This window comes from Sinohyriopsis cumingii, chromosome 14 (assembly GCF_028554795.1).
Source record: "Sinohyriopsis cumingii isolate HCF-2022 chromosome 14, ASM2855479v2, whole genome shotgun sequence".
Classification (NCBI taxonomy): domain Eukaryota; kingdom Metazoa; phylum Mollusca; class Bivalvia; order Unionida; family Unionidae; genus Sinohyriopsis; species Sinohyriopsis cumingii.
In genome coordinates this window covers 117,325,334-117,338,590 of record NC_142974.1, presented here as the reverse complement: position 1 = coordinate 117,338,590, position 13,257 = coordinate 117,325,334, and the positions used below count along the sequence as shown (strand labels likewise).

The 13,257-nt window shown below is 37.2% G+C and overlaps 1 protein-coding gene across 1 annotated transcript; it reads left to right on the top strand.

Moving 5' to 3' along the window:
* The first annotated feature begins 4,967 nt into the window (after window positions 1-4,967).
* On the top strand, window positions 4,968-8,762 carry LOC149784674 (uncharacterized). Its single transcript, XM_089932721.1, has one exon. It carries the CDS (start codon window positions 5,099-5,101, stop codon window positions 5,906-5,908), a length of 810 nt encoding a protein of 269 aa, XP_089788847.1. The 5' UTR covers window positions 4,968-5,098; the 3' UTR covers window positions 5,909-8,762.
* Window positions 8,763-13,257: the final 4,495 nt, after the last annotated feature.

Below are 13,257 nucleotides of genomic sequence, written 5' to 3'. Positions count from 1 at the left end.
TTCTTTTTTGGTCGTCTTATAATATATTGATTACCATTATGGAAGTCAGTTGTGTCTTTTGCAAACATCATTGTTGGACCAGCCGATCTCGTATAGTCGTCGGAGTATCTTCCAAGACCAAATATCCTCGTGGCAACATCATTTTCAAGGCATCATTCAACATCTTTTCCATCAATCGAGTATGTAGCTCTACTAAATGACGCCATTATTCCATTGCTAGCAAAACCAACTCCAGCTCCGTATGCTGTATCATCTGCTTTTGTGAGTCTACCTTCAGCCTCGATAAATGCCTCAGAGGGTAGGAAATATCTACTTGTATCCTGAACTTGTAATTCAATTCTTCCACGTGTGTCTGGTGTGCGCTCATCATAAGAATAACTCTGATAATCACGTACAGACTCGTCTTTTTCTATGATAAAATATCTCCTGGTAACGGATGTTTTTTGATCTCTTCAATTCCTTTCTCAAATTGTGTGACTTTATCTGTGTATTTACTAGTGATTCTTTGTATATTTTTAAATTCTCGAAAAACAAAAGGAATACATTTTTCTTCTGAAACATCAGCGGTGTTTGGATCTAATAATTTATCACGAACTTTATATCCGTAAACGGCAATTCCCCGAGGATTCTCCTGAATTTGTCTATAACCCTCTTGGGTAAATTGAGCTGGTGGTTTTAAAGGTGGTTTTGATTCTGGCGTAACAAGTTTCTTTACATCATTGACCTCCTTGCGGACTTTATCGATACAATCAAACATTTGTTGTATTCCTTCACCTACGGGTGAGTCTGAACTGCAGATATTTCAGCTGAAATTTCTCGCAAAATCTTTTTTGTTTATTTAGTCCTCGCCGCTACTTTTTCAGTTTGCGCAGCAGTTTGTTTTACCGCCAGAAGAAGACCTCCAGTAGCCGTTGAAACTCTTTCAATAACCGTTGTGATAGGTTTAAACAATTGTTCTGCACCTTCTACGAATTCAACTTGTGATTCTTGACTCACTTGCGGGTTTTGTTTAACAGAATATCATAGTGGGATATATTTCTTAATTGCTTCTTGTCGTTCTCGAGCTAATCTAGCTGTATAAGATTCCTTCGCTGGTGGCATTATTTGTTATAATTTTATTTTAATTGATAGCAGCAGCCAGGGTGCAGCCACGGCACCCCCAGTCGCCGTCGCGATCCCTTTTCTGGCGATTTTTTTTTGGTTGCGATTTTCAGGAAGGCTTATTTTTGCAATTAGAGGTTGAGTCAAACAGAGGCTGTTCACCCTCTCTGCTGCTAATGTACATGAATACCATGATTATATCTTTCTCAGTATGCCAAGTCGATGACTTAAGTAGCAGAACATTACAATCAGTAAACGCATCAAATACTTGTTTTACAAAGTCTTTCATTACAAGAGATTTTCGGAAAAAAGGTTACTCCTCCCTAATTCCCATTTTGTCCCACCTGTTTCCCGAATACAACTATAAGTGATATAATCAAATTCGGCTCAGGAATTTTAGGAAGTTTCATATAAACCTATGATATCAAATTTCATATAATAGCGAAGAAAAGAACGCTGGTCTTGGTGCTTTGAATGGCCCTCTATATTCCACGACAGAAGCTTAGGTCAACATACGTGTGATGCTATTCTTTAAAGCATACAGGCATTGGCCTGCGGCCTACATGCTTTTGAGGATTCTTTCGAATGAAGAAGGAATTTCATCTTTATAAAATAATACACCGATTATTGGAAATTATATACGTATACCCATGATGAACACCATAGTTAACTTATTAAAACCATGGCGCACATTATATTTGTTTGTATTTTCTAATATGGGCTGGTTGCCTAAATTACTGAATAAATTATAAATGTATATATTGTTATATAAATTGTTACACGCTTAGAATATTAAACAACTTAATAAGAAAAACGTGAAGACAACAAGCTTTGTAAAATTTAGGAAATAAGGTATTTACCTAGAAAAACAAGGTAAAATCGAGAAAAAGAACTTACTGTTTTACGAATCAAAAATAATCCAAGAATTAAAAGATAGAAGTCCTAGTAATAAAAAGACCTAATGAAACTGAGTTCGAATCCCAGTGAAATCCAAACATGGAAGGTGATGACGTATGCTGTGGTCAGCGTCGTACAGATGTGTCAAAAATTCTTTGTTGTATCGCAGAAAATAATATTCTAGTGTTTGAATTCTGTGTAAATTTCGATAAATGTCTTTGTCCAAAGATTAATTTAGAGCACAATTATTTCCAGGGAAAAAATAATCTCTTGGAATCGAAATAATATGAAGAAAAATTATATAATTAGCCTAAAAACTGGTCACAACTTAAAACACTTTAACTTATCAAGTTTTAAGGCACTGATGACTATTTTTTTCAAACCATCAATAATAAATCTAGCTACAACTCGACACAGATACAAGATGCATTATTATGGGTCAATCCTCTGGAAAAACCTAATTGATACATGTTATTTGTCATTTACTCGGGTATGGCCTCGAGATTATCTTATGAATCGTATTCTGAGAAAGAATTTTAAAAATTAACAAAGTTGTTTATCACAACTGTTACTGGTTCTGAATCAAGGTCATTAACTAGGTCAGCATTAGACACAAATCTTATGCTATCGGTTGTTTGCTACAGAATTAAATTTCTGGACAATGTCAAATCCAGAAAATAAAATTACATTACAACATTACAATAACATTTAATGTAATAAAAAAAGTTAATTATCAAACAAACAAATAAATTAAATTAACTATAAATTCAATCAAATGTACATAACACTTCCCCGAAAAGAAAAGAAAGATTTAACTATAAAGCTTTCTTTTTACTATAGATTAATTATATATGAGGTTTCGGTTTTTAAAAATAACATAAGAATAACTCTTATGAATTATACAAAGTGTAAAGAAAAAATATTTCTATACACGGGAAAGTGCATCTGCTAATAACTGCTCTTTACCCGTGATGTCAATATTATATACCTGTAACAAACTCCACCAAAGTAGTCTTTGATTTTTAAATTTCATCTTGCCGATGGAAGTAAGGGTTTTGTGATCACTAGACACAATAATCGAAGTAGGAGCTGAACTAATGTAAACTTCATAACGCTGTAATGCCAATATCAAAGCCAAACATTCCTTCTCGATTGTTGAATAATTTCTTTGGTGCTTATTTAATGTCTAAGAAAAATAGCACACTGGATATCAACACCACTTTCGTCTTCTTAAATAAATACTGCTCCAACCCCAACATCACTTGCATCAACAGACAGTTTAAGTGATTGGCTGAAATTTTGAGCTGTAAAAACTGGCGCGTTTTTAAGTATGGCTTTAAACTTATCGAAAGCCTCCTGATATTTTTCAGTCAATTAAACTTGTTTTTGTTTTGCTCATAAATTTGTCAGGGGTTCAGCAAGTATGGCAACATTGGAACAAAATTTCCGACAGTATCCAGCCATACCTAAAAATCTCATCAGTTGATTTTTACTAACATGCACGGGGAGTTCATAGATAGCATTGATGTTAGCATCTATTAGTTTAACTTGTCCATGTCCTACGACATGACAGTAGCTTCTCGTGGGTCGGTGGTTCTTTCCGGTTTTTTTCCGGGTTCTTCCTCCACCATTAATACTGGCCGCCATGTATAGCCTATCGTGTGCTGAAAAATGGCGTTAAACCCTACAACATCAATAACAACAACAACGACATGACCTAGACACGTTACACTAGCACGGCAGAACTCACTTTTGGATAAATTAATTGTCAAACTTGCATCAGCGAGTCTGTCAATAATTTCCGAATTCGTCGCTAAATGTTCTTTCCTGGTGTCGTTGTAGACTATGACATCATCGATGTTAACATCACAATTATCTATACCAGAGGTAATCATATTCATTAGACGTTGAAAAGTACTTTTATATTAATATAGTATATCTGGAGTCACAAATGCCGAAATTGCCTTTGCTGTTTCCGTCAATGGAATTTGCCTAAATCCTTTCAGAAGGTCGCAATTGGTAACATACTTGGCATTTCCGATTTCATCAGTCAATGCGGTCATCTAGTATAGGTAATGGACATGAATCTGTTTTTGTAACACTTTTCACCTTCCGAGCAAATGGTAATTGGAGATGTTCGTTAGGTTTTGTACCAAGAATTTCTAATTGCTTTATTAATTTAATGTATTTCACGTTAACCCAGAACTTAATTTTGCAATGAATTAAACTTTTTCTTTAGAATCAAATTTACAACGTGCTTTTTTAAAGACAGTATTTTGGTATATTTGGGCATTATTTGGGTAGCATTCGGGTGCATTTGGGTAGTATTTTGGTGTATTTGGGTAGTATTTGGGTGAATTGGGGTAAATCGTGCCACCCTACAAACTGTCCCTTTCATCTATAGTCTGTTTGTTTGTACACCCCCACCATCACCAGTTTAAATAATGGAAACCTTTAACGTGATAAAAAGTGGAAGCAACTTAGTCAATTCATTCACTGATTTACAGTTTCTAACCTGATTGTGAGTAGAGTGGCCCTAACACCGTCATCTTATGAGCGTTTCATGCTTAACGAAGTTTTCAGTACAATAGAAAACATGCTGGGATCCATTGCCAGTTTATGGACAAGTCCATTTTCAGCAAAGGGGTGTATCACGACTACAGCTGTACGTACATAAGTCGTCTGCTTCCGATATTTACAATGTCGACTCAATCAAAGAAAGTAATGACAAATTTGCTTTTCATGTGGATTTAACGAGCGGTTTAATTTCTGTGTTCATGTATGCAAAGGGATATATTTCCAAACTCTCAACGTTAACTAATTTACGGAATTGTCAGGCAGTTGCCGAACAGGAAGAACTACGTCATTATGTTGTCTGATGGAAATAAACTAGCCTATAGTATATGCAATATGGGGTCGTGTTGGTACGGAAAGTGCGTCAAGCATAAAATGGTACAGGGGATGTCAGCATTAGTGCCATTTTGGTTACACTCAGGTTAGAATTTATAAATCAGTGATTAAATAGGCTTAGTTCTGTGCACTTTTTATCACATTAAACGTTCTCGTTTTTTAATCGGTAGAGTGGTACAAACAAACGGGGATGTACAGTAAGACTTTAGTGCCGACCGCTAATTTACACAAGGCTACATACTGGGATAAACACACACGTCAGTTATACAGTAGACCACGTACAGGGTGTAATAAAATGGAACTAGTCAAACTACACAGTGGAGACACACAATGCAAATGTGAAATATGTGGCAAAGTTTTCACCAGCAGACATTATATGGCCATACACATGAGGATACACACCGGTGACAAACCATACAAATGTGAAACATGCGGAAAGTTGTTTAGCTACAATAAGACTTTGACCGTACACACATGGATACACACTGGTACTAAGCCATTCAAGTGTGCAGTATGTGGGAAATTGTTCAACCAGAAAAGTAATTTTTCCAGACATTTGATGATACACACTGGTGACAAACCATACAAATGTGAAACATGCGGGAAGTTCTTTAGACAGAAGTCTCACTTGTCGGAACATTTGAAGATACACAGTGGTGACAAACAACACAAATGTGAACAATGTGGAAAATCGTTTAGCCAAAGCTCTAATTTGACCAAACACAAAATAGTACACACTGGGACTAAACGATACAAATGTGAAACATGTGGGAAATTGTTTAGCCAAAACTCTCATTTGACCATGCACAAAAGGTTACACACTGAAGAGAAACCATATAAATGTGAAACATGTGGGAAATTGTTTAGCCAGAAGTCCCACTTGTCGAATCACTTGAGAATGCACACTGGTGACAAACCATACAAATGTAAAACATGTGGGAAATTGTTTAGCAAGAGGTTTCATCTGTTGAATCACTTGAGGATACACACTGTTGACTAACCAAACAAATTTGAAATATGTTAGACATATGTTAGACACTGTTTAGCCGGAACTCAGGTCGGCGTATACATTTGAAGATACACTAATAAATCCTTTTTGTATTGTAGCAGGATCATATATTTTATAATTGTATATATTCATGTTTTAATTAGGCAGAAGTAGGCATTTTATTATTTTATGTAGTTTATTAATAAGTGAAATAAAGTAATCATTGCAATTAATGTGTTATTGTCATTTTACAAATATTTTGCCACTTAGGTAACCTTGAACCAGGATTACCTGTTGAGTTTTGTTCACTGTGTAATGAAGCTACCATGATTGCTGTTCATGCTGGATTGTTCTAATGTATGACAAGTGGTAAACAACTTTCTGATTGGTTAGTTTGCTTCTTGTCTGTATAAACAACATAGTATGAACAGCATATTAGTGGTCAGTCTGTTGGAGCTTCTGAAGGGAGCTGGTCATGGCATTGCATTAAAGTGCCAGATGATTCTTTTGCTTGTAAATGTAAAATGGCCTTTGTCCCATATGAGAAGGGTGTATGCAACAAAGCAAGAGAAATGCATCAATGAGTTAATTGCTGTGAGTCCTAATTGGACAAGATGTACAATATACACACTGGCAAACATATGGAATATGTGGAGAATTGTCAAGCATGACTTTTAACATGATGTTTGAAATATGTAAAAGAATTATTTAGCCACAGTACTAACTTTATCATTGATTTGTGAGCCTTCATACCTGGTTGGAATTAAATATGTAGATTGCCATATTTGATATTTGAGTTTGTCAAATCTGTACAAATTCATTGTAGATTGCCTTATTTGAGTTTACCAAATCTGTAGCAATTCACTGTAGATTGCCATATTTAAGTTTGCCAAGTCTGTACAAATTCAGTCTTATTAAATTGTCAACATAGTAATGTTATCAGAAATGTGTAATTCACTATGCAAAGCATTTTAAGGTTTAATTAAATGAATACAAGGTTATATAACTGCTAATATGTTGTAGATTTATACTGAGTTTTAAATAACAAATTGGTTCAATGATTTAAATTTCTGTCAAAGTTCTTTATAATAATGAATCACGATATGTACAGGTAACACAAAAAATGCATGTTGCAGTTAATGGTGCTATCAGTATTGATTGTCTTGGATGGATTAAGGTGCCAAGCATACTTTTACTCATTTTGAGATATGTAACATGTTTAATTATTACAATTTGTAAACTTTCTAGTTTTATTGTTATATTTGAATATTTTTGGAAAGGACACGGTTCTGATTATGAAAAAGGTATCGTAGAAGCCATGTAGACCTTGATATTCTTTTAATCTTTGATTGATTTGGTTTTGTTACTTCGTAAACCATTTAAAAAATGTTGCCTCCTTTTCCAAGGAGCTGTAGCAGTACATCCATGAAGAGGAATTTGAGATTTGGTTTAATCAGGATATTCCTGTCATTCCAATATGTTCTCCTTTCACTTGCCCTAGTGTTATGTATAGGTATACCTCTTTAAGAGTGAGTAAGAAGCATGGGTAGTGCGAGAAGCGTATGGACCATAATAAAACTGAGTGTACCTGGTGGCCGGAAAATTTATCCAGTGGGCAGGGAAGATACAATTTTGGTGAACCGATGATGGGGTAGTCTATCGCTAAGGGAAGAATGCTTTCCTTCACAAGTTGACATAGGTCTGAATTTTAACAGGACTACAACCATTGTGTGGGTCAACAAATTTCAGGTAGAGATTCAATGTTCGTGCTGCAGTAAAACATTTTTGGAGCAGCAAAAGATTGGGGCCAGATCACTAGAAATGTCTTAATGAAGATGTAATAACATGTGTGTTGCTTAGAAAAGACTGTTCACCAAGCCTGGATGGAATTCCTAATGTGGATGTATTCACCTAGAAGACAGCATTAATTCTAGGACAGCAGGCCTACAAACATTGCTTTCTTGACTTGGCAAGGTCATCAGGTATCCTTGTTGTCTATATGCCATTAGCAGATGGGGCAATACGTGACTCAGGAACTGCCATGTTCATCTGTGTTTTCCTGACTCAGGAACTGCTGTATTCATTTATGTATTCCTGACTCAGCAACTGCTGAATTCATTTATATATTTATGACTCAGGAACTGTTGTATTCATTATGTATTCATGACTCTGAAACTGCTGTATTCATATATGTATTCATGACACAGGAACTGTTGTATTCATTATGTATTTGTGACTTAGGGAGTGCTGTATTCAACTATGTATACATTATGCTCAGACAACCATATTCATCTGCGTGTTTATCTATGGCATTTATTGACTGTGAAGTTCATTATGATCACCAATAGCATACTGCCAATTTGCAAACATTACCAACTGAGTGTAGAGTACAAACGTTTGCAACATATACTTTCGTACAAGGAAATCACCTTTTCACCTATATCAGCCAAGTATGATGTAACAAAAGACGGACTGTTGTGACTCTTTTCTTGACAGTTAAAATGTGAAAACCTCTTTATAACCCTTAATGACATATATGTGATAATCCATTTATTTACTATAGTGTGCGCACAATTTTGTCCAGGTATGTTTTTCTGTTTTATTCGGAACACATTCGAACCACAAATTTTCTTTTTCATATGTGATATTCCAGTTGTTTGCTAGAGACTGCTCGCAACTTTTCCAGGTATGTTTATTTTTGTTTTATTGTGAACAAACATTTTCTTTTCAATTTCGTTAACATACATGTACCTGTTTTTTTTTAATCGATTTCAGTAAGAATGTCATAGTCACATATGTTCTTTTCCACTTTCATTCAGGTTGTAGTAATCATATTTTGCTACTCTGTTCATTGTCCTTGTGATTGCTTGCCAACAACATCTGCTAGTAAATGTTCACATGAATCATCTCCTTCATTGTTGCGTTTTCATTCAGAATGATTGGCCCCACTGTCGGCGACTTCAGTCCCAAACATAAATAGTTTGATCCTTACTTTGGGATAGCTGTCCAGAGTTGAACCCCCTTACTTAGGGATAGCTGTCCAGAGTTATACCCCCTTACTTAGGGATAGCTGTCCAGAGTTATACCCCCAAGGTTTAGGTGACAATGTGATATTCAAAATATTCAGGACCATTCTAGAACAATGACAATGATGGTAAGTCCTTGACACTAAGCTGGACAGAGTATACTGTTTCATATCAAAAGGTCACATTTAGTTTCAAATGATGCCTTTGCTTTTCAAGACTGATAAAGTATCATATCACCTTTTACTCTCTGCTTTGTAAGTTATCTCCCCTTAACTTGACAAGATATGAACCATCGTCGCATATGAAGTAATAAATTATTTATATGCTGGTCAAGGTACAGTATTACAAATCAGCAAATGCAAAACTAATTCAGTTTTCACATTTTTACCATTCAACACTCGAATTGTGGATCATTAATAATGCAGATATATTTTCTCCAGCTGTTCCAGTTTCTAGAAGGGTCCCAAATGGCCGCCATCTATAGCCTATAGTGTGCTGAAAAATGGCGATAAACCACACAACACCAACACACCAGTTTCTAGATGTTTCTAGACTTCTGTAAAATCATCCAATCAATTGCAAACTGAAGAGTCGTTTTGCAATAAACTTAAGTTACCTAATGTATAAATTGTTACAAGAAGAACTAGGACTGCTTTGATGGCCTAAGGGTTAGAGCATCCATCTCGGACGAGGGAAGACGCAGGTTCGATCATAGACTGGATCATTCCAAAGACTTATATTAAAAAAATGATACTAGCTTCTGCCTGACGTGGTGCTCAGCATAAAGAGGTCAGTGTTTGGACTGGTTGGCGTGGTGTCAGGCTAACGTGACTGGGTGGTACATGATGCAACATGTCTGTGACATTATCCCTCACAATTTTGCAGTATTCTTTTATTTATTGCTACAATGTCTGCAGTGTGGCATTTTATAGTGTGATGTCTAGCACTGGGGGCATCATGTCGAAGACACATATAATCATTTCCCATCCTGTCACATTATCCTGACACCAGTCCTAACACTGGAACGTGGTGAAATAATGCGTTGTATCCTTTCATATAGTTTCAACTGTTAGTTTCTTCTCTTGGTCAGAGTGATGTCATACTATTAGTTCTATAAATCTGTAGATCTGTGTAGGCTATTACCATAAGTAATGATTGACAGTACTACCTGTGACTCTTCGCCCAGTGTGGACAGTTACGTATTGCTCGCTCTGGAATCTCCTCTCTAGTACTCATAAGATCCATACCTACAGTATCAGCACCAGCACCATTACTGCTGTGAAAACAAATGGCAAGATGTTTGTTGACAGCTAAAGTGTAGTATGCCCTGATGGCTAGCCCACTTCATCCTGGCTTTCATCCAAACACATATCTACACTGTTGTGCCATTTGATTGAACATGGCCTGGACAAGAATGGAAGGTAACTCTGCGACTCACCTCAAATAAATTCAATTCACTTGCAAATCATGGCATCAACCCAGACCCCCACCTTATTCCGTCAAGTTCTGTGGCAGTGGCGAACGGGAAATCACCAGGGATGAATGCACCGGGGCCGGTAGCAGCAGACCTGGACACATTCATGAACACGTCCGTAGTAGTAGGAATGGGCTAGAAGAGGTGCTCTAAATATTGGCTGATTTATCTTAACCCTGGTCAGCACGCCACGGCTGACTGGAATCACTATTTAGTGATCTAAAATCTCACGAAGACAAAGGTGATGCCACCCACCACCAGCTCCAGGGATGTTCGAGCTGCAATACACAGTGCACCGGCAGGGAGATGAGCTCTAGATCGTACAAAAATGGCCCGATATAAGATCCAATTAGTGGTCATTACAGAAACTAGCCTAACTGAGTAAAGGCAACTAACTGAAGTAGAAACCAGCTAAGTCTTTTTCCTGGAGTGGCCGTAGTAAAGAAAAGCGAGTGAAACTGGTATCGTGTTTGATATCAAATTAACGATACTAATTAAGCTCATAAATGACCCATTGGGCATGCGTGAATCGCACTGTCAGGAAAAAGACACACAACTATCATCGCGTTAATGATATCTGTTTTTTTTTTGTCCAGACAATATGATACACCAGCAGCAGAGGGGGCGAATCGGACATTTTGTCCAATCGTTATTTTGCTTAATTATTACTTTCTGCACTCAACGATCTAGTGTCGTCAGCGCCTGGTAAAAAAAAAACGACGACGTCGTTGGGGGATCGTCGCGTCGTCATTTGGTTTAATTAACACCTTCTGTGCGTCGATCCCCAGCGTCGTCAGCGTCCGGTAAGCACATCGACGACCGCGTCGATGTCATTGCCCCCTCTGCTGCTAAGTAGTTATTTACAATGATCTTACAAACAGAGTGATCACTAACTCCTCCTCCTGTAGATCAATTAGGTTATTTGACTGATCGGTAATTCTAAAATTAATTCTCGTTAAAAACCGATTATGGCATCTCATATAGACTGGATTAATCGGATTCTCAACGATTAAATATCCCGGAGGGGCTGTTGGTGAAAACGAATAAAGGATATATCCCTGTTGAGCCTGATTTGATTGCTTGGTATCCACCTGGTAACTCCCTTCGATAACATCACACACTAGATTAATCGCTATCACCGATGCGATATTTACGTTGTACGGGGCAATATGCCTACCACCATCTCCGTTATCGTGTTTGAGGATATAAGTTGATGGACCGAGAAAATCATTAAGAGATTTTCTTAGTTCTGGTGCGTTGTATCCTGGAAACTTGAAATCGGGTAAATCGGCTTCTGTGATATTATACTCGGTTAGGAATTTTTGTTTACTACCATCGCTGTTATCGGATATCATTTTAACGACTCGTTCATTGATATATTCCATGTCTGATATAAGTTGATTTAACACCTCAACGTGTTTTCGTTCTTTTGTTTCCCGTAGCTGTTCTAGTTGTGATTGGTAAATACGATTAATCTCGGCAAACATATCAGTGATATCACTTAAAATAAATGTTAATATGGCGACCGATTCAGTAGTTTTCTTATGCTGAAAATACCACTGCATGATATTCCTGTCTTGAAATAAAAACCAACTGGGTGATAACGTGCTTTTTATAGTAGATAAATTACCTAGATACCGGGGGGTAATTTCATGATACGATTTCACATTCGTGTGCAAGTCCTCGGGTGGATTCTTAGGCCATCCTAGTATGGTTCTTATTGAACTGTTATAAATATCAACCATATACCCCGGTGTGCTTATTTCAATCGTCGACGATAACGTCGGTTCATGAACCGTAATAGCGATTTTTGATTCCTTTCCTGTGATCGATTTTATCCTGCGTTGAAATTCTTTATTGATTTGTTCTATTTGGTATGACCCAGTTGGTATTGTAACCTCATTCCAGTCTGGGGTCCCATCGGGCTTATTTGTCCATGCAAAAACCAGCGAGTTATTAGGTTGTTGTCCGTTAAATGCGTCTGCTCGAATATTAGGCCAACTGTGATATACTCGCAATTTTGCCAGCGCTATTTCCTTTACTGGAACCGGCGATGGGAAGTTTACACTGAATTCGGGTTTCGTTGATGTTATCGATATCATATTTGTTTGTACCGGAGTGGTGTTCTCCGCGATCCGCTGAAGTAATTGAGACCCTTCGGGGTTCAGCGACATTATTATTATTCGTTTTCTTTAGTGTCTAATTTCAACAACCAGGTGGTTTCGGCTTCCAGTTGAAAATCCTCGATTTTTGACATCGCGGAGCTATACAACTGGACCATCGTGGAGAATTCAACATCGGATACGAACAAATTATCAATCGATAACGAGATCAACCCGGATAATTTCGAGTACGCGTCGGATACTATTTGATGTTTTACTGTATACTCGTTGAGTTTTTTCTGAAAACACGATGATATCTTCCTAGTGATTGCGTTGGCAACTCCAGCAACTGTTGTCATCGCGGAGATAGCGATTGGAACAGCGATCGGGGTTATCGTGGTCACCGTGGATAAAATAACACCGGCGCCAGCTACTATACCCGACACCGAGTACACGACCGCGTCGATGGCGGTTATTTTACGACGGTATTTTTTTATTTTTGCACGGTATTGTTCGGAAAGCGTTTTCAAATTCGCGGAAAATTCTTTTGCGGTATCGAATCGATATTGATGTGACGTCGGTGATACCTCTGATTCAATTTCCTTGGTGGTCATTTTTATTTTAAAAGAGTTAGTGTTTTTAATTACTTAGATTCGCTACAAATTCCACATACCATGTAATGTCTGCCCTAAATATACTGCTATCAACGGCCTTAATCACAAACCGTTCAGTTGCGTCCTTGTCTATAATTGTTGATAT